A 23,261-nucleotide genomic window follows, 5' to 3' on the forward strand; every position below is an offset into this window, starting at 1 on the left:
AACAAAATTAGATTTAACTTAATTATGAGAAGAGACACCCCTAAACTGCTTAGTCTCCCGAGTCTCATTTACCTTAAAATTGGGATTAAAATCAAACTGACAAATATCATGACTCTATTTTGGTTTAGTCTGAGATATAAAATAGGTGCTTAGCTTTCACATTTTTCTAACAAAGTAGAAACCATATTTTATTTTCTTATTTCTTAACCTCTGCATTCTGCCATCATTCTTTTTTCAAAACTCTTAGTATAGGATTAATTTAGAAAAACACAGCCACCCAAACTCTAGCTTCTTGTAGATCCTAATATAAACAGGGCTGTGTATATATGTTAGTGCAGAGGAGCCTGTGTATGCAGTCAGGGCACTGAGTAGTTCCTTAACGAAGAAATACGACACTTGGCCTTTCTTTATCTCGTGGTGTGAAACTGTCTACTTGAATTAAAAACAAAAAAAGGAAAAGAGTTGACCATCTCTAAGTGAAAAAATGCACGTAGCTTTTAAGGAAAGTCCAACCCAAAATGTAAATAATTTGATAGTAGCCCATACAACCTGTCATTAAATTTTCAGTGTTCTTATTTCTTTAAGCATCCAACTTACAGTTATTATACAGTTGTTGTATCATACTGAATTTATAACGTAAAAAGTGTTTCACAGTAGGTTAGGTTTAAGGCAACTGAATATGAAACACACTTTTCTCTAGAGCATAGTAAAAAAAAATTAAAATACATTTGTGTTACATAATCATAAGCTCATTAATAGGCTAACTTATTCTTTAACTAACTAATCTCTTCCACAAAGAACATGCACGTACTCAACAATGAATTGTAAATGAACAGGCTGAATTACACTATATAAATCGACAAAAGCTGGAGAAGTGGAGTAAATATAAGTGACTCTTAATGTTTCCCGCAATATAATGAAACTGGATTTGGTCATGGCTTGCTTTTTCTCCCACGCGTAGACTGGAAGAGTCTTAAACCAAGGAACAGCATATAAATAACACCACAATTGACAGAATGACCTACAACTTCCCTCTAAAATCTACTCATAAATCTTGCATGCATATCAAGATAACAAACATCTGCAGTTTTATTTCATTTGACGACGTTTTGAGATGCTGACACTGTGAAATGATTCACAATCAGGACTTCTGGATTTCAGCTGTATCAGCATGATGACTGTAAGTGATTCTTAGTTTTACTCTTGACAGTAGGGAATACACAGGATTTAAGGTTCTCTTTATCGGCAGTCATCTGTACTCTAGGTAAGACTTCAATTTGCAGGGCAGCTTTCAAAGTTTGCTCATTAACTTCATTATTTTTCATTCTTATATTTTAAAAAGATCTTGTATTATTTGTAATTAAAACAAAATGTCCCTCTATGAAACCCAGTCCTACAGAGAAGCCTGTCCTTCTCCCTGCTCAATATCTGACCACTTTCATGAGTCACATCAGCCCACTGTGCTAGTTCACTGACTCAGCCCCATACTAGTCCCATGTCATGTCTGTCACTACTGTGATATGAAACACAGCCTTTCCTCTTTAATAACAAGTGCAACAGAAGGATCTTTCTTTGTTTTAAAGGATATTAATGTTTTAAGAGCATGTACGCTGCGAGTGATGTTGAGTGCCTTGATTATTTAGCAAGCTTTTGCTCAGGCTCTAAAAGTGCTTGAAGCGTGTATTGCAAAAGCCTCTCAAAGTCTGCAGTTTACCTCTGCAGAAGAGATATGGAAAAACCTATCTCCAAATTAAGTATATGATACTAACACAGAAAACTAAATGTGGGCAAGCTCAGCTGATGGGCCTGTTTGCAATCCTCTAATTCGCTTACGGGATTGTCTTTCCAAATGGGACTGAGTTGCTGTGCTACACTGACATGCTTGTACCTACTATTACATGCTGTATGTAGTCAGGAAAAAAAATTAAGAAAACTATTCCTTGGGCATTCAAGAAAAACTGGAAAATTTATAATTAATTTTAAAAACAGAGGTGATCCGCTGGAGAGCAGCTCTGCAGAGAGAGACCTGGGAGTCCTGGTTGATAATAAGCTAAACATGAACCAGCAATGTGCCCTCGTGGCCAAGAAGGCCAATGGCATCCTGGGATGCATCAAGAAGAGTGTGGCCAGCAGGTTGAGGGATGTTCTCCTCCCTCTCTGTCCCGGTGAGGCCTCATCTGGAGTCCTGTGTCCAGTTCTGGGTTCCCCAGCTCAAGAGGGACAGAGAACTTCTGGAGACAGTCCAGCACACGGCTGCCAAGATGACCAGGGGACTGGAGCATCTTTCATACGAGGAAAGGCTGCAGGAACTGGGGCTGTTTAGTCTGGAGGAGACTGAGGGGAGATCTTATTAATATTTACAAATATCTAAATGGTGGATTTCAGGAGGTTGGGGCATCCCTTTTTTCTACAGTAGCTAGCAACAGGACAAGGGGTAATGGGATGAAGCTGGAACATAAGAAGTTCCACTTAAATATCAGAAAAAACTATTTCACTGTGAGGGTGAGGGAGCCCTGGCACAGGCTGCCCAGAGGGGTTGTGGAGTCTCCTTCCTTGGAGGTCTTCAAGACCCATCTGGACATGTTCCTATGTAACCCCATCTAGGTGGACCTGCTTCTACAGGGGGGTTGAACTAGATGATTTCTAAAGGTCCCTTCCAACCCTACCATTCCATTATTCTATGAAGATATTGTTAACTAGGGAGTAAGGAACTCCTTTCTCAACAGAAGAATCCTTCCTATACCTTTTCAAAGGAAATTAGAAATATTTAATAAAACAACTTAAAAAGAGTCCAGTGTACTTACACATATTTATAATAACTTTCCCTGATATTTAGACTTTGCTTGTCTTTACACTTTATTACTACCTTAAATTGAGGTTAAGGAATATTTTGTGTTTTTCTGCCTTCCATTTCCAACCTTTTTACTTGTTCTAAAACTGCAGAAAACAGACCGTCATGCACACAGAATTGCGTGGGAAAATGTACGGATAATTTTAGGTTTGAGTAGCCCATCTAGGGCTGCTTAAAGGCTTCTCCAACAGTAAACTAGTTAATATGAAAAAATATTTGTCAGCAAAGCACAGAGAGGTTCCTGTGTTTATAAACTATCTTTTCATTTTTTATTTGAGAAATACTATTATCTTCTCTGGCTATGGGAAGTATTTGTGAACTGAAGTATCTAAAAAGGCAGGCACATGCCCTTATTCCATATTGGCTCTTTGCAAATGGTATTTTCATACTGCTGCTTCCTCTAAACTGAAAATACAAAGGTATTTTGGGGGGTTCTACAGCTGCTGCTTCTCCCATACTTTTGCAGTTTTCACTACTAGTACTGTAACATTATGGTTGCATTTTGATTACCAAAATTAAGATAGAGCAATATTGCTTTTTAGAAGTGAGGGCAAAAAGGGGAACAACAACAACAAAAATCTAATCACAGCAACAGATGAAAAGATTATTTCAGAGAATTCCCAGTGCATATTTTAAGAAACCACAACTCTGCCTCCAAGAGTGTGGTCTGCTAGCTAGTAAACAGTGAAAAATTTAAGTGTTACACACTGCAGAATGACTTTTGTCCTATATGGCAACCACTTCTGTTTAGAAGACTTATCAGTTAGGCTAAAGTAATTGCTACAGAATTAACCCCCCCCTTCCCCCCCTCCCATCATTAAAGAACAATTTACAGGTTGGTTAAATCAGCTAAGGGGAGAAAACCTGTTCGTGAACTAATGAAACAAAATTTACTTCTTACTCGTAATCATTTTTTAAGGTTTGAAAGTAATACTGCATGAGAGATCTTGAAAAATGAAGAAAATTCATCGTCACAGTGAGTTGTTATATATGAACCAGAACATAATTTTAGATGGAATAAAATTATTATGGTTTTCCCATATTGCCACCAAAAATTGAGTTACATGAGAAATTAAACATTTGTAATTAATACTTTTCCTCATTTTTCTAAGTAAAAAGTATTTGTCTTATATTTAACAAGCAGCTACCTAATTTAAAAATAATTGCTGCTTTTAAAAGTAATATTCTCTGATTTATCATCAGTAAGTTTACCTTAATTATCATACATACATCCACATTTACTTCACCATTCACTATGATAAAAGAAATTTTATTAAAGACAAAAAGCAAAGATGAAAGGAGTTCTGAGCTGTTTCGTACCTTCTGGCTCTAGTCTGGCAATAAAAGGAACATTTCAAATATGAATCTGAAGCCACAGTCATACTACGTTACAGTTGAAAATAAACATAATTGCCATTATAAAGGACTTCCAAAAAGTTTAGACCATGTCAGTATGCAAGTCTTCTCTCCTTTTCCCTAATCTTCGAGCTACTTCTTCCCACTCTCCCTCTGCTCCCTTCCTTTCCACGAGAAAAAGACAGTTTGAGCAGATGTATTTCCTGGGCCTGCTTCCCTTTCAGTTAGCTACCTTGCTTTCTCAGGCTTGCACAAAGAAGTAATAAGATGCCTTCAAAGTACGCAGTGAACAGAGAAAGCACAAACAGGACTTTCCTCTGTTTCTGTTTTCTCTACATAGTCATAATGATCCTCACAAGAACTAAGTCTGGCACTGGGATTGTTTTAGCACACAGGTGGCGTGTTTTGGAGCAACAGGACATCAAAATCTTTCCAAACAGAGTGATGGCGGTGTGTCATACACTCACTCCAGTGCTCCCAGAAAGTTTGAAAAAGCCAGCAGATTTAAATTAAGTAATTTTTGGTTTTTTTCTTGATGTCAGAACACACAGATACTGCACTGCTCCCCCAGGGACAAAATGAAAGACTTACAGTTCCTTAACATTTTGTCCATAAGTGGTGTAGATACTCTGATGATCGATCTTTGTCAGTTTAAATATAGATTGGAGTATTAATGATTTCACAGAAAATACATTTGCATTAACTAGAAAACAGTATCTTATTCAACAATAACTGCATTTATATTTTTTTGCCGCAGTTTTGTCACACTATATATGCAAGCACATCGGGTCAGATTTTTTTTGACTTCTTGTTGGGCATCTTCCTGGAGAACATAAACAGTTCTCGCTTTCCTTGGCAATAGAGAACAAGGGTGCTACGGGGCCTCTGCTGTACAACTTGGGAGGTATCTATTTTCTTGGGTGAAAAAATACCTGAATTACCCCTACACAGCAATGACTATGAAGAAATCTGGGACAGAAAGCATGCAAATCCAACTGAAGGCATTCAATTCCATGTATCAACTTTGATAAGTTATGATATGGGGTATGTAAAAAATGTTTGATGGCCTGCAACAATCAGTCACTAATTGATGGATCAGTGACAGTTTTACATAAATATTAAGAAGCTTGTAAAATTTTTCAACACAGTTTTGGCCCAGATCTCAAGAGTGCCTAGCAGATTATTTTTCTTCCTCTTCCACTGTTCTTAAATTAGACAGAGATGAACAGTGTACAGTGACAGAGAGGCCATGAACAAATACACAAAGTAGGACATAATCCCTAGATTTAGTCCTATATATGGTGGAAATTGTAAAATATACAAAAAAGCTAAAATGATAATGCACTTATTTCCTATTCTCTAATGACAAGGAGGAAAAATAAAACCCAGCAATTCTGCTGTTCCACTATATAAGCTGGGAAAGCTGAAACCTGCTTGATACTGTTAAGACATCAGGAGTTATTACTGTATATATCAGACAGAATTAGGAATGAACAAAGACCTTGGCATTGAAAAGGTTACTATTGAGAACAATAGCGCTGCTGCAAGTGGCCTGGGTTCACTGACAACTGGTGTGGGGAGGGCACCGCAGGAAGGACTTAGCTGCTGGCCTGTGCGTGACCTGTCTCTGTGGGAGCTTTAGCAGAATCCAATTTGGAGTATGACAGAACCAGTCTTCTAGGAAAATCCCTAGAAGAAGCAGTATTAAGTAACAAGTTGTGAAGCCACACTAAGTGTAAGTATACAGATTGCACTAATGCTCCTATTTATTTACAGCTGTGAGTGTAGCCTGGGTACATACCAACACATAGGACTTAAGTGCCACATTAGACAAAAGAAGCATGCAATGCCAAGGCAGGCTTTCTGGTCTCAAACTCTAAGAGGGAATTTATGGATGACTATATCCATGCCAGTAATTAAACCTATCTCTGGGAGAACACAGCAATATGCTTGGTTTAAAGAAGTGCTGCTGTGGAGAAGTTACCTGTTTTCTTACATTAGGAGCTGAATCTGTGAACAATGAAACAAAGATTTTATTTTAATTTTTAAGTTAATCCACCTAGTATCAAGATAGATGCCTCAGAAGTTGTCTGAAACCCTTCTTCAAGACAGAATAACTGCAAATAAAGAGAACTCCAGGTCTGTCTTTTCCATGTATAGTAGCTCAAATATAAAATAAATTTTCTTTGGCCAGGCTTATATCCCTTGTGTTTGCTTTCCTGAGAACTTGCACAATCAAGTTTCATTAGCCCTAAAGTTTGCATAGAGACCAACTGGGCCTTCACACTTCAAGTATATGAGAAGTGGAATACTTTATCAGGGAAAGAAGTTTGATAGACAAGCCGGGATAAAGTATTGGCTGAGGGCAGGGTTCCCTTAAATCCTTGGTTTACTTCCTACAGCAAGGAACTCAATGAGCCAAAGTACAACCCTTCCATCTAAGGCTACCCAGGCATGCCCATGCTACTATTTCATGTCAATGCAATGGGACGAAATTAAATTCTGGAACCATCCAATAAACCTGAAAGTAGTGATCTAAAAAGATAATTGAATATCCTGTTTTTTTCTTACTTCTCCCCTTTCAAAAGCACATAGTTTTGCTTGTCTACTCATCTGCTCTAAAATTATCACCTGTCTAAACACTGTAAGTATCCCCTATCAACTAATTTTACAGAGTCATCTGAATAACCAACATGTGACTAATTAAAACTAAGATAACTCAACTCTTACTTTAACAAAACAACAGATGGATGTCACCAAATTGCAGGTGCCTGGTATCTCCCAATGATGACCAAATGCTCTGCAAAAGTCTTCACTTCTGTCCTTGGGCATGTGGTGTTACATCTCCAAGCAGTAAGTAACTTCACTGTCTTTTCTGGGATTGCTAGAGTAGCTACCAATTAGCACATGGTATGGTTTGCAGTGAAGAAAGGGGACTTGTAATACAGAAACCATTACACTGTCATTAGGATAAAGTCAACTCACATATATACACCAAACAGGTGATTACAACCTATAATTGTACCTCACAGTATGCTATTATTTAAAACAAAATTTCATTTTTTTTCATTTAATTTTCATTCAGTTAAAATCATGAAGTTTATAAAGACACATTATCAACTCATCTTTTTTAAATGAAGGCTATCATATCTGGACCTTTGTTTTAGTCTGTTCTGCATTCGTAGAACTTTTCTTTGCAGTTCTCTTCCATAGATACAATAAAATTTGAGCATTCAATAACCAGAAGAAATGGAATGAATGAAGAAAATGGAGTTGCATTAATCTTACAGGAAACTATTCAGCTTTTAGAAAACTTCCAGAATTACAGGAAATTTTAAATGAACATATTTTAGTCTATTATTTCTGTAACAGATAGCTCAATGCCAAGACAGCACTAATTCACAATCTGAAAGTCCCTTACAGACCTAGAATTTGCATTATTGTTATTTGAATACAAAGTATATGAATGCAGACACAATCACAGTAGTTCAAAATAAAGTCAACCAAACTAAGGTGTAAGATTTATCCTCATAAACAAAACCAATCTACTGAAATCTAGATAAGTCAAATGGGGACAAAACTAAATCACATAATCATAGAATGGTAGGGGGTCGAAGGGATCTTTAGAGATCATGTAGTCCAAACCCCCTGCAGAAGCAGGGTCACCTAGATCAGGTCGCATAGGAACATGTCCAGGCGGGTCTTGAAGACCTCCAAGGAAGGAGACTCCACAACCCCTCTGGGCAGCCTGTGCCACTGCTCTGTCACCCTCACAGTGAAATAGTTTTTTCTTATGTTTAAGTGGAACTTTTTGTGTAAATCAAATTAACTTTTCAAATTAAATATAATTTTTTGAAATGTAATTTGAAATTTAACTTGAAAGAAATACTAAATCAGAAGATAGGGAAAAACAACCTGCCAGTTTTATGATAATGAAATATATGAAAGTCATGCAATACTTCCCCCTCCAAGAGTTACATAAATATCTTTGTAGTTAGTGATTATGAACAACACAGATTGTTGCTTATGATACACTTATCATTGCCAGACCACAAGGTCTCTGGCTTGGCCACAGATTTGTATTTATTACAAATATCACGTGATGTACCAATGAGACACTTAGAAAACGTGTAGATACATGGACAGTCATATAAGGATATTAAAATCATGTGACAAGCAGGCCCCATCCTCACTTCTGTGAAGGAACAGCATCCTGGTTAACTTTAAAAGGGCATTAAAGTTCAAGGAAAGGCAGCTTTCAGGCCTAATGTAAATAAATATTTGTTATTGTGTCTTTCTACTACCTCTATTTCCAGGAAAACATTTCTCCCACAGTAATAAAGAAAATTAGGTTAAGTTTTAAAAATACAGAAGCTCTGTACTGCAGCCAAATTAAACTATTCCAAACTACACTGTATTTGTAACCCATTTAACGGTCAGCAAGTTGGGCTGCTGACTTTATAACTGGCTAATAACGCTTTTCAGTATTTGAAATCAGCCACCCAATTTATAATCCAATTATATTTTTAACTTGTTGGGATTCTTTTTGTTTGGCTTTACTGTTTTAAGCAGAAAAATTAGTGACCTACTGATAATGTTCTTCCTTCAAGTAAAGTATTAGGATTTAGCTGATGGCGTGGGATGCTTTCTCCCAAAGCTGGTGTAATAAAAACATTGTAGATGTTTCAAAATCCCAATTAAGTGCACATAAGAAAACATCTGTGCATATCAGAATGGTATTCCTAACTCAGTTTCACATGTTCTGTCAGTTATAGGGTGGATATGACCCACCACACCGAATAAGGTCCACACAATGCTAGCACAGAAGCGTTCCTCGGAGTAAAACAACTACTCTTGTGCAATATGTAAATACACACGTTCAGCAAAGACACAGCAACTTCTATGTCTTCTTTTCATTGGTGCTACTGGCACCATTCTAATATTCAAGGAGTCAGGAAGGGGCTGAGAGAAGTTGGGTACATTATTTCGTATCTTTTTTTCTGTTAAGATTACATCGCACTATTTAAAATCATCAATATCTGTTAGAGAAAGGCTGTTTGATCAGATTAATGACATGGCTATTACAGAATCACAGAATCTTAAGGGTTGGAATCAAAGATCATCTAGTCCAATCTCCCTGCCAGAGCAGGACCTCCTAGAGTAGGTCACACAAGAGCTTGCCCAAGTGGGTTTTGAATGTCTCCAGACAAGGAAACTCAACAACCCATTTGGGCAGCCCGTTCCAGTGCTTAGCATTCCAAAGTGTCAAGTCTCTGCTCTAAGACTGAAGGCTTGTTAATGTGGATAAGTCACTTAGCTCTTACATTTTCAGGTAGATCATGAAATGGAAAGCAGATACACCTAAGGAATATTTAAAGATCAAATACTATCTCAAAGATTTGTCTTGAAACAGGTGTCTTGAGAGCTGTCTCTCAAAGATGAAGAATTATGTAAGCATTAAATACATCACTGTAATAATCTCAGAATACAGAAAAAGCAAGCCAGTAAGATATGGTGGGAAGATACATAGACAAAACTCCAGTAATCTTCTTTTAAGTTTTTAGGAAAAAAAAATAATAGGATTTAGTTTTATGTTTCAGACCAGTGGACTTCATTCTACATAAATTTTTTTCCCCTCTTGTGTTTTGGTTTTGGACATAACATGATAATTAGCATTGATCTCCCTGTCAAAGCCTGTAGATAGGCTTTTTTTTTTTTTTTAAGAGAAAGCACAATAACAATAATACTATAATTCAGTTTTTTATATTTTACCTTGTCCTTTCAGCACCATTTTCCAAAGCGGGATTGGGAGATACAAAATATATGTCATTATTGTATTTCCTTCCTCTGATGTTTTATTTAAGTGTATTCATTGATATCATAAACACTCAATCTGGACTTTTCAGCAAGAATAGCTCAGATCTGTACCATGGCAGTGGTGGTGGGTGAAGGCAGAGGGGAAACCCATTGATCACAATTTAGGACAACTTTCTAGTTTTGTATTTTTTTGTGTACAACCACTGTTTGCAATTCTAGCCACTCAGGACTGCAAGTAAACACCTAAGTTTGGTACGTTCAAAAAACCCTTCCACTGAGGTCAAATGAGTTCCTTCCTACACATATGTGATTTTCCTCACTTCCATGTGCTGATGAATCATTACCGGATCCTTCTCTTTCCCAAAAATAGTCTGAAAAGAGGGAAAAGAAACTATGACCTGCAGCATCAAAATTATCCATTGCAGCAGAAGCATGACAAGTCCTTTAGCAACACGGCCTGCTTCCTGTTCTTCATTCTCCAAGAGCAGAGGGGACAGAAAAACAAAGCACTGAACACTCTAACAGACTTGTGGCATTGCTGCTGACCGTACTGCCAATTAGACAAATCATAACACACTACAGTGTGTTCTCTGAAAACCCTAAATCACATAGCAACTGCAAGAGTATACATTTTCGCAATAGTAGTTCACATGAAATGTGTATTTTTGGTCAAAGTCTAATTCAGAGCTGGGATATTACCGAGGACAGCTGAGTTTTGCAGTCCTGGCATTTTAATGGACTACTTCCTGGTTAATCTGTTTTCATCAATTTATGATTTGCACCTTCATAGTCTTCTACGCATCTCCTTTCAGAACATTTCCAATCAGATGAGCCTGTTTAAGGATTATGGTTATATTACAAAAATATGCACTGGTTCACTTGATGTGTATGAAGGAGAGAACACCAAACATATTATCTTTAATGAAATACTGCTTATCTTTCTTTCTCCTTAAAAAAATGTATTAGTAATGCAGGTATGCATCCAGTTAGGTTGAAATCTCAGAAACCTTAATGTAACGTGAAAACATTGAGCAATTTCAATGCTGTCTGGGTTCTCAGAATGTAAAACAAAGCATTTTCCTTAGATTGACTCTGCATTTTTAAAACTTAATCTACTTCAAATGGAATAAAGATTTTTAAAATTACTGAATTAATTTTTTTCCTACTCATCATTATTAGCTGTGAAATAGTTGAGGAAGAATATTTAGTGTATAATAATGGCAAACTATGATAAAACTATCAAAACCAATATATTTTGCTATACATGCTCAGCCTATACAGAGAATTAAAATATTAATTGCTGCATTGCAAAACTCCCAAGTCTTGCTCATGGAAATACATTTTTGAGTTTGTTATAGTTGACTACATTCTTGGCTATTAATTCCATTGGAAATACTTACTACTGTGCACAGTCAATCAGTTGATACTCGTTTGACCTCTCGAAGCATGCCTTTACGCCTTCATCATCCCAGAGCTTTTTTGCATGTTCAAAGAATTCCTGAAAATTGAAAATGCAACAAATAAGAGAACACTTCTCATTTTTTTTTTCAACCTCCTTTCTGTATGTTTTTCTTCTTCCTTCCAATCTTCATGCTCTACATTTTTGCAGAACAATAGATTACACCTTTAAAAAGAAAAGCAATAAACACTTATTAGCAAAACTGTTGTAAAATATGCTGAACGTATGACTGCTGACAGTTTCCAGTGCATGATATGTAACGAAGACTGTCTTCAAAATACAAAATTTACTGTAAGTACAAATGCTACCTAGAAGCATGTTCACTCGATTTTAAACTGAATTTATGCTTCTGTCATGGAAAGGGTATAAAAGGGATGCAAAAATCTGCTCAGCTTATAAACATTAGCCTCCCAGAGAAAGAAACAGAGTGTAACTTTAAAAAGATTGTGTAATTTTTTCCTGAAAAACACAACTTTCCACTGCTCAGTATTTTCTCATGCAATATAATAATTTGATTGCAAGACTTCCAGAGTCTTTGCTCAACACTGCTTCCTCCAAGCAGCTGCCTGGCACAAAAATGTGCTTTTCCTAGCAGCTATCCCAGGCAGCTTAATCCAGAAATATCTGCCGGAAAGCTTATTTCAGAATTATTTGAAAGAGGAATCAAAGCTGTCCTTGCTGATGGTGAAGCCATAGCTCTGCTGTATAAAATGCACACATATAGAGCAGTAGATCCAATCCTGCCTACCAGCAACTTCACTCCTCCAGTCCCTGCTGCAGAGCCTCACATGCTCCAGCTTGTTTTAAAGCTGTGAGTCCATTTTATGCTATGTCATTACTGGTAAGTCAAACCATAACTGAGTTTTTCCAGCTACAACTTCCTAAAATCAAATGAAGAATGGTTAGACAATTAACCGTTTTATTATATGACTGAGTCTTTCCTCTCACAAACCATATTGTTAAAGTAGTACATCAACTTAAACACAGAAGTTGCCTGTAATCTTTTATTACCTCAACATTGCTACTAAATGATCAGAGTCCTTTGGTCAGTCATAAATCTGTGAAACCTAACAAATTGCTTTTTCACAGTTCAATTTGGCTCTGCAAAAAATGGGTATAATACCACTATACATTTCATGATCCTGTCAAAATGTTGCAAAACATCTGAATTCTGAAATTGTTTGTCATTCCCTCCCCAAACCTTTTCAGGATTAAATACTCCTCTCAAAATACAAAGTTTGTAGTCAAAGATCTTGGCAGCACAGAGTTCACTTTCTTTGGGTTTCCCAGCCTTGCATATCACTGCTGTGAGGTGCCCCAAAAAGTGATATTGCTCCTCAGCAACTGCCCGTGACCTGCTGGTGACGTGTTTAAGGACAGACAAAACACAAGACAACATTTTCAGAACAAACTACTAATTTATTTAAGCTTTGGTTGTTGCTACTAAGGTCTTGAATAACTCCAGAAATGCTTTTTTTTTTTTTCTTTAAACTATATTGTGCACAATGTAGAGATAGAAAAAAAATCCATTCTTTAGGAAATCTTCAAACTTCAGAGAAAAAGAGATGTGTGAAAAACCTTTGCAGAATGTCTTGGAAGAAGAGAGGAAACAACAGGGGAGATTGGCAGATGCTTATATCGCCCTTGGAATTTATTTCTTCACTGTTGTGAGGATGTGTTTATTTTGTCTTTGTTATTTTAATGACTTATGTAATGATTGTTTAAAAGCACTCCAGATCCACCTTTTGAAGTTATGTTTCAGCTATTATAAACTCTCTGTTCCTACAGAAGGAAAGCAAAAACAAGCTCAAGAAAAGACAAGATATCAAACTAAATAAGTAGAAAGCGGACACGCATAACAGAGAGCACGACTGCAAGGAAAAGAAAGAACTGGAAAAGCAAAAATTATAAATACCAAAAAAACATGGAATATTGATATTTAGGGCACCAGCTGAATGCATCTCACTTGCTGGCATCTTTGTCCAAAGAAAGGCATTGCTTTCTCAATGTAAGAGCAAGCTCTAGGTAAGAGTCAGGGTCCCAAGACAAAAGGGCCCAGCTCTCCCATCCCCTTTGATGGAGGCATGTACAGCAGTGTACAACCTCAGCCTTCCCTCTTGCATGCGCCCATTGCTGCAGGTGTGGGGGCTGAGCACAGTGTGGCTGTCTTTCCCTCCTTGCCATCAGTGGGTAGGAATTCCCATCTGCCCAGAAAGCCATCTCTGAGGGAAACGTATCTAAAAAACAGCCCCATTCATGCCTACACAGTCTACGGGAAGGGGACAGGAAGAGGAGGATGTCAGCGTGAAAGCATACTTTCCTGTGGGGTGGGATGGATTGAAAGATAACTGCAGATGTAAATAAATAAGTAAATACACAGATCTAAACAACTGCACAGCTACAGTAGATTCTAACTTTACTTCTGTGTTTAAATCCCCCGTATGAGCTTTATTTACTCTTAAAAATCTCTTCTGCAAAATAAGCAATCTTTTCAGCTCAGTTTCTGAGACCCTACAAAATATGTTGTAAATACAGGGTTTTCATATTATATGCTTCCAGTATTTCCACCTGACCATTAGATCTCAAAACAGTCTATTTAAAAATGACTTCCAGACTTCTAGTCCAAAGCAAATCCTATAAAACGGAGCAAATATACTTACCTCATTAAAATGTACCGATCTACTGCAGAGGAGTACACTTGCCTGCAAATTGCCTCCTACACAGCTACCCGATCCCTCTTTCCCAGGTGACTAAAGCCTTCCAGAAAAATCCTGCTTCGTTTCAAGACACCAAGTACCATGATCCAACTTTCACACTTGTTTTTAACCCCTTTCTTATCTGCACCAAGTTCTTCAGTATTTCTTCTCCTCTGCTGCTCCCACTGCACACGGTCAAGCACACAGGAGGATCCTGCTCACACATGCCAAACATGTCTGGATCCTGGCCTACTCTCCATCACAAGGCAATATCCAGATCGCAGTCACCACATTAGCTTCAGCTTCTGCAATGAAGCCACTTTTGCCTCACCAGCCTTACTTACAGCAACCACTCCCCCCCCCTTCCCCAATCCCTCATTCCTATAGCTCTCAATGGTTGTCATCTCTTACTGCTGCCATGGCTACATCAAGGCAACCTTGTTGGCACCCTGGCACTGGTGAGCTAATGAAGGTGTGGGCTTTGACCTAAGCTGTCTCTGCAGCATCTACTTTTGGGCTTGCAGTACCCTCGAGGTAGAAGTCACATTTGGCAACATCTGCCATAGGGAAGAGCCACAGTTATTTAAAGGACAGAGAATTCAGATTTTCTCCAGCTGATAAAGGAAAATGGGCTAAAATATTTTCATTTAATGTTTCTAGGATGGTGGAGAACTACATACAAACCAATACCTTAGGTCAGTGCAACACAAACAAAGTTTTATGAGTAAGTTGTAATCTCAGCAGCTTATGTTCTGAGATGGCCAAACTAAGACTTTCTTAAGGGTCTGACTTCTGGAAAGTGGCTATTCCGAAGTTCTTAAAATTCAGGAGCCAGGTTTAAGAAAACTCAATAAGGACACAGAAAATCATTAGGGGCATCTGATACACTTGGTTTGCAGATATACTAAGTCTCAAAGCACTTTCAACCTTGTCCTACTAGGAGTTACAACATGGGCTTGAAATGTAATTTTCCTTATTTTGGAAACTAACTTATTTATTGCTAGAAATCTCCTCCTCCTTATAATTGCTACAAAAAAAAAAATCAAGTATCTAAACACCAGACTTGTTTCACTTTTCAGCTGCCTAAATTGGGACTAAATATTAGTGATGATTAAACAATGATATATCTTCATGAACAAATCTTTATGTATTTTGGGAACAGAACTTTTCACCTAATTATTTTACAAACCACAAAAGTTCACGTTAGGTCAGGAACACAGTTTTTATTCTATTAAGGTTCCTTTCTGTCTTCCTTATAGATGGAGCATACATATATTAGCTATCCTGATGTCACCTTTCTGTCTCCCAGAAACTGGGATGCAGAAGACTCTACTGTATTTTCTATTCCGTATATTTCTTTATTAATACATTGTAAATCTGGAAACAGTTGCTTAGATCAATATGAAATAAAATTGATCTCCCTTAAGCCAAAATTCACACTCTTATTCTCCTAAGCTTCAGGACTGTAAGATAATTTCTCGCCTAAAACACAGATTAAACCTGTCTGATTAGCCTGATGACCATTTAAAGTGGCAAATGTTACCCATTTTCATAGTTCTGTCACTGTGAGTATGAAATGAAGCCGTCACTTCTATTCTGAATTTCAGTTACTACTTCTTCTCTTACATATTTAACCAAACAAAAAATAAATTACGCAATGCCTTAAAAATTCTCACCCTAACACCTCCCTAACTCCAAACAATGACTGTGGCACAAGATGATCCATAGAATTCATACGGGAAGGTGTCTCCCTGCTGAGTGTGGCATACCCTCCTTGTATTTCCCAACGTAAAGGGTGGGCTGAATCTCTCATCCACGCGACTATGGAAAAATTTTGTGGAATAAAAAGCGTGACAATTGATTAGTAACTTCCAGTGGAGTCGAAATAAGGTTGCATAGGCAAACTACCTTCAGGGTTTTCTAAATTTGATACGTTTGACTCCATAATTCAATACTAGCCTTTTAAGCATTCTTTTCTTTGTTCCACATCTGAACCAGATCCATCAGCATGGCAGCAACAGCAAGCGGCAGGATACCGTGCTGTTACAGGGAAGGATGGGCAGCAGCGGGGGCTGGGAGAGGTAACTAGGAGGAAGGACTCTAACCTATCACTTTCTCCACTTCAGCAAGAGCTGTGAGGAAGCCCTTTTCCATGTGCTGCCCAGGGGTCAGCATCTTGAGTGAAGGAAAGTTCAGTTGAGCTCCTTGTTCATGATCCTGAAAGCTTTGTAGCTGCTGGGGGTGTTGAGAGGGCTGCTGCTTCTGTACTGGCTGCAATAGATGCCACAAGTCCAGTTACCATATCAGCATTCTGTTAGGTTTTGTAGCATAAGCCATGTAAAGTAACAGAAGAATGGCAATTTAAAAAAGTTTATATTTCAGACAAGCAAGACCTGGAATTTAACAGCTACTTCTGTGGCTCCAGGACTCTCCTGCAAGCCTCTACAGTTTTACCCACTACAAACAGTTTTCAGATACTCAAGATTAAGGTTAGGTCAATTTAAATTTAAGAGTTCCTCTCCTGTATCCACCAGGTTCTTTTTTCTTGATATTAATTTTCTTATTAATTCCAGACATGCATTTGGAATTGGAGACTTTCCCAACATTGCTGCTGTGACTGGGTTCTGTTTTTAAATTTCATTTTCTCTCCAACATAACTGCTAAGAACAAAGAGGAAAAAAAAAACCAAAAAACCAACAGAGAAAAATCTCTGTGATTCTAAACATAATGACCAATATATTCCCTAGAGAACTACAAATCTCATCAAAGGAAGAAAAACACTTTTTTCTGTGGAGGCTACTGATACATCCCAGTTCCCTGGGTATTTCTACAGTCCATCATCGTGCTTACCCTATATAAGCATCTCTGAATCTCCAAATAGGATGGTACTGCTATACATAGTAGTTTCTTAATCTTTCAAAGCCTTTAAATCACATATGATTATCTTCCTATAAGATATACATGGCAACTTGACATAAGATAATCCAACAGCTAAGATTTTTTAGTTATCACAAAAAATAAATCATCCACTTTTTGTTTTAAGGATGTGTAGTAATACTATAAATAACGTATTATAAGAGTGATAATGAAAACTTGCCGAGTGAATAAACTTGAGGAAATAATAGCTGGGACTTCAGTGAATTATGAGAATAAAATAAAGGTACTTCAAAACTATGCAACAAATCAGGGAGTTAGTAGGAAGATAAATTTATGTCAAATGAGCAACTTTTTGCCGTAATTTTTTGTGTAGTATTTATTTTCCATTGCCTGGGCTTTTCTCTGCAATCTAAGACTTGGAGTTTTATAGTAAAAATAAAAAACCATCTAAAAGCTATCTGCATAATCTTGTATATAGAGGCAATCTTAACTCTGAGAGCCAATTTTAACCCAGTGTTTAACTGAAGCAGTTGGAAACTGATTTTAGAAGAACCTCAGATCGGACAGTGAGCAACAATTTGACCCAGTGTTTCCAATTATTACTGGTTTGCTTGTGCCAAGTGTAAGCAACTCATTTTCTATTAAAAATACTCTTCAGCCCCAAACATCAACTGAGTGCAACTGTAAGCTGTACGAACAAAACTTTTAAATTGACTAATGCAGAAATTATTGGGTAAAGTACCAGGTAAGACACCCAAGAGAGAAGGAAGCCCGCTCAGTTACTTCTTTCACAAACAATTACAGTCCCTTGGTAATCAGTCTCTTGTTTATGAGACAAAAGTGTCCCCTATGGCTCAGTCAGCTCCCCTTCGTAATTCTTTATCAAATGTTCTGCCTAACAAGTCAGCTGTTTTTCTATAGGTATACAAAATGGAGCTGCTCAAACTCCTAATGCCCACAACAAAAGACAAACAAACAGAGTTACAATTTAAAAACAAAAGCAGGATACATGACTTGAATTTTCCCAACAGCGGTGGCGTCAAAACCTTCCTTAGCACTCAAGCAATGGCAGGAGAAACACTGAAACCATGTAGGAGTGGTCAGCTGGCACACAAAGACCATGCTTAACAGTAGGCTTCAGATGTTTCTAAAGCACAGGCACTTATGGTAGATTCATTATACAGAAATCTTTACGGAAAGTACAACCTCCACCTCCTGCAAGGTATTTTCTGTTGTAACTTGTGGGTGTGCAATAATCAATGCAATTACTTTGCTAGTTACTGACTCATTCTGATACGCAAAGAAGCAGTCTAGCCTCTAACCCTCCTCTAAAACCTCACTTTGGATTTATCAAAGAGAGCTACTGAATATCCAGATATACCTTCTCTCCCTATTCATTGGACTTGTGTATTGGAATTGTTCTGCCCTTTTTAGGCTGGAGGCAACAATCTTGAAGTATAATCAGTCTGCACAAAGTGTTACCTCAGTTCATTAGAACTGAACATGGGAGGATGGTAAATACCACCTTCACAGAACATACTTGTGTTGGGGCATTTTATGTTCCAAGAAAATAAAATTAGTTTATTAACTCCTAGAAGAATCTTGCAAAACTTGGAAGTATAAGGAAAGAAGCTGGGGAAACAAATATTATTTATAAAGGTATAAAAGCACCATTTTCACACAGCTACCAAATGTACCACGCATCTAGACAAAACACATGAATTGTGGAGCTTATCGACAATGCTCAAATCCAGGAGTGCAAACAGCACAGGACCTTCTTACATCTCCTTGAACTACTTTTGTGACTCGGTTTTTAAGCTCTCACTCTACACCACATTTCCAAGAAGTGTGTACAGCTAAGTTATCAGTCTGATTGCCTTAACAGTTCTATTTCTGCCTGCTATAAACATGTTCCATCTGCCATTTTATTGTATAGAAATTCAGTGTCATAAAACACAGAACTCACAAAGTCTCAGAAATATATTAATATATTTTTCAAACTCATATGTGTCCAACGCTACAAAAAAATGTTCTCTAGATCATACTAGAAAAAACCAAAAATTAAAAAATTACTTTGTGCTTTCGCAGTATTCTGAGGCCAACACTGTGAGTAAGATAGGCTTGGAAGATAAATATGCAAAAGAATTCAAAGAGCAGCACCATGTTGGTTTTTTTTTTTACTTATTAAAAAGTGGCACTTTTTTTCTCAGCTAGACAATGTAGCTTTTATCATACTTAAACCAAAAACCTCTGATTCAATCTTAATTTTAAAAAAACAAACAAACTCAAAACATCTCAAATTGTTTTGTAGTTACAGGTGTGTTACTCAATCCGGTAACATTCCTACCCTTTGCATTTCTGCAGCACCTGTGAAAAGGAAAATGTAATATTGTTGTAATTCCCTCAAGAATTTTTTGTGGACAAGAGATGATGACAAAGCATGAGGTAAATCTGAAAGTGCTAAATAACATACAAAAGTTTAGGGTACTGACCAAACAGAAGAATCAGAAAATATGCCATACACTTGGTGGTTTATGCCTGTGATCTGTTGTCTTAGAGCATTGAGCTTTCAAACTGGAAAATTACTGAAAAATACATAACATAGGCATCACTTGTACTGGGAGATGTTTGCTTGCTGTTTATTTATTAAAAGCAATAATGACAGTGCAAAAGTGTATGGATTCTGTATGTCAAAATTTCAATTTTTATCTAATTAGGCAAGGCTAGACAGAGCAGAGAACGGCAAATCAACCCACATCAGTTTTGCCACTGCTTGTGCTCCTGTGATCATTTAACTCCTGGTCCTCTGTGTAACCAGTTGCAACAAACATCATACTTAATTTTATTGTATGCTAATCTAATGTCCAGTCAATGAACATGTACAAACCACTCTGCAATTCCTCATGAAGTGACGTATAAATTGGTAAACTTCAGGCATTTAACAGCAGGAAATATTATCAAGAATTTTTCCTTCAAAACACAAGCCGATAATAATAACTTGCATGCAGAGTTGGATCTGAGTCCCCTACAGTGTTAAATCTTAAGTAGTATTGTATCAGATCACAAATTTATTAGCTGTATAGTAAAGCAATCACCTTTTCCATGCCACAATGTGCTTTGGCACAAATCAGTACCAAAAAATTTGAGATCCTCTGGTGGATTATTATTTCACTGAGCAGTGAAAATGATGGAGTTAATTCCTGCCCATGGCTTTGAAAGTGTAAAGCTAAACGTGCACGTTTTACCTTCTGACTGTGAGAAGTTGACACTTTACATAAGTTACTCCTGTGGTGCTCTCAGCCCTGCTTACAAGTCTGCCTCAGTTTTTATTATTCAGATGGTGAAGATACCCCCAACGAAGTCAGACCTGTGGAGTATGAGGATAGCGGCTCTCCCCTATCCCCAAGCAGCTCTCCTGACCCTGCCCATAGGGAAGCCCTGCTGCTTCTGTAAATAGTTTCATAGTGAAGACAACTGTCGAGCAAGCTGAAAAAACACAAGCTTGCAGCTTATAATTCTTCCAGTACGAAAAGCTTCTACTCCCCACAGCTTCAACCATTTTCTTTAAACCAGTTTTGAAGGTCATACATCAAGGAATCATTTCATGCTCTAGTACGTACTTTATTATTTGTAAGTGATTTCCTACCAGACAAGTGGTTTGCAAGGACTGAGAACTCTCATTTCCTTTTATAGATTTGATTCGGAAATAAATGCTGGCAACACCATGTGACTAACAGGCAGCATCCACAACTTAAGCAACTCTCATAATTAAATCGGAAAGTAATGGAAAAGTCAGCCTGCTGCTGCCAGATCTATTTAGCCTCCTAGTTCTCTGCTCAAGTTTTATCTGAACTCTTCAAATTTATCTCTCCTTTGACACTTCTTCCTGTCCTCATCCATGTGCAAAATCTGGACTAGCAGCAACACAGTGCCTTATTAATTCTGAAATATTTATAATAGGAAGAGGACATATAAGTCTTTATTATACCTTTGTGGCTAAACTAAATTAAGTTTCAGCAAACAAACTGTTGGGACAACCATATACGTGTAAGTATATGAATAAGGATTCCAAAGGAAAAAACTTCGTGTCTTTTCTATTTGACTGCTGTTGCCTTTAACAGCTATTCTGGGAAAAGACTGTGGATACAACTGCAGAAACTAGTAATTTTGGCTATCGGAAAGTAATATACTTTAAAGGAACCCCCTAGTTGAAAGGCATGTGCTCATCACTTTCATAGACGCAAAACTACTGTATCTTATTATTCTGTAAGACTAAGGTGTCTTAATGAAACTCTGAAAAGTAACACAGATCCTTAAAAAAATGTCAACACTTTCATAGTGCTAGCCCCATGCATCTAGTGCCAACAAGCCCCAGAAATCTACCTTTCCAGACTAACATAGAAGAAATTTAGTTGGTGACTTCAGAAATAATTTTAATTCCTAGTGTTTAGTTCTCATTTTCCATTCTGCAAAGTACATAATTTTGAAGAACCAAGATAATAACACCCTATTATGTATAATATAGAAAGAATGTATACACGGTAACAAATGACGATCCTGAGGCATCAGAACCTAAGTAGTTTTATTAGCCCATAAATATTCTTGCAACTCAGAAACTGCCTAGAAGTCAACAGAAATCTGTATCTGTAGGAACAGAAATATCTATCTTTATGAATATAGATGACCAGAGACAAGGAACAACTTGTAGATAGGAAATTCTGTTGGAATTTCTGAGATGGAAGTTGTTAATTGGGTCCAGCTTATTGGGATGCAGACATTTCTTGAGTACCTGAAAAAATGATATAGCATAAGCTAGCTTCTTCCCTTTCTTCCCAGACTTTTATTTACTATTTGCTGTAGGACTATTTCTCACTTCAAATGTAAACTAACATGAAAGCTGATGATCGATATTGTAAACAGATGATTAGTGTCTTGTGACTGACAAAGAACTGTTAATGAATCTCAATACATGATGCTGAAGCAGGGACACTAGATAAAATAATTGAGTGAAATAATGAAACCAGGTAATTACTTCAGTTTAAAAGGCAAATATTGGCAGAGCTCCTTAAACAGAAAGAAATGACTCATGCTTGTCTCAGAAATGGTAGGAAATAAATTTCTCTGGATTAATGAAAATGAAACTGCCACCAACTAAGTATTGACACTGAAGTAAACCACAGAACTAGTGAGTTTGAAGTTATTGATATTAGACCTCTGCAAGCTGCAGCAACTGAGACCACCATGTAAATCCCCTAGAAGCCTCACAGCTTCCTTCAGAAACTACTTATGCCACACACACTGGGAGCGTCACCACAGGGCTGCCAGCAACCTCAACACGAGACAGCTGGTTGTATATGAACTCAGTTACTAGATATTTTATCTGGCAGAAGAAAAGCACGAAGTAACTTACTTCAGAAAAGAGAAAACCTCAGATAGATATGCACATTGGGAGCAAGGCCTTGAAGCAGTATGAAGACAATCCAGACAAGGACTTTCATCGCCTTCTGTTACAATAACCAAGAAACTGACTCTAAAAAAATGAAACTGAGAAATAATTTCTTCCAGCAGCATTCACTGCTGGAGGGAAACTCCATTCCACAGACAGTTTTTTCAGATCTCTTGCTTCCTGTGAATGACTGAAAAGACAATGATTTGGCTGGGCTATGAATGCATACAGGCAACTCCTGACTAAATATTTCCTTGAAGGATAGAGCAGGTACATTGTAGAGTTTAAGAAAACATAAACTTCTGAGATTTAAAGGTAGTAAAGTCACCAGTAATTACTTTTAATGAAAGGAAAAAAATACACCCAAACTTCGCTTCCTCTCTGCATGATCGTGGATCCATTGCTTATTGATCTATAGCTTTTTCCATTTTCCAAGTTGAAATGCATTTCACCAGTGAGGTAAATAGCCTTCTTCATTATTTCCATCAAAGACTTTTTCTGTAGTTAAACCAGAAAATGTATTTAAATACCAGAAGTTAAATTATTTATCAGTTGTAACAAGTCCAGACCTTAACACTGTGAAATAGTTCTATATATTTGGAGAATCTCAACATTTAAGCAAACAATATTTTTTTAAGTATAAAAAGGAAACTCTGTTTTATTTCCAGAGGGAAAAAAACCTCAGAAGTGTTGACTTGGAGAATGCAAAACTCCAACCTGTTCTTTGATCAGTCACGCTGGATGTATGACACATTTGGT

The 23,261-nt window shown here is 37.3% G+C and overlaps 1 protein-coding gene across 3 annotated transcripts in view; it reads right to left on the reverse strand.

The window, feature by feature from the left end:
• Positions 1-23,261, reverse strand: part of GNAL (G protein subunit alpha L) — a 198,470-nt gene that overhangs the window by 55,192 nt on the left and 120,017 nt on the right. For all 3 annotated transcript variants that reach the window (XM_061996073.1, XM_061996075.1, XM_061996074.1), the window contains exon 5: positions 11,425-11,522. In XM_061996073.1, the coding sequence (XP_061852057.1) occupies positions 11,425-11,522 (98 nt within the window). The remainder of the gene's footprint in view (positions 1-11,424; positions 11,523-23,261) is intronic.

This window comes from Colius striatus, chromosome 4 (genome assembly GCF_028858725.1).
Source record: "Colius striatus isolate bColStr4 chromosome 4, bColStr4.1.hap1, whole genome shotgun sequence".
Taxonomy (NCBI): Eukaryota; Metazoa; Chordata; class Aves; order Coliiformes; family Coliidae; genus Colius; species Colius striatus.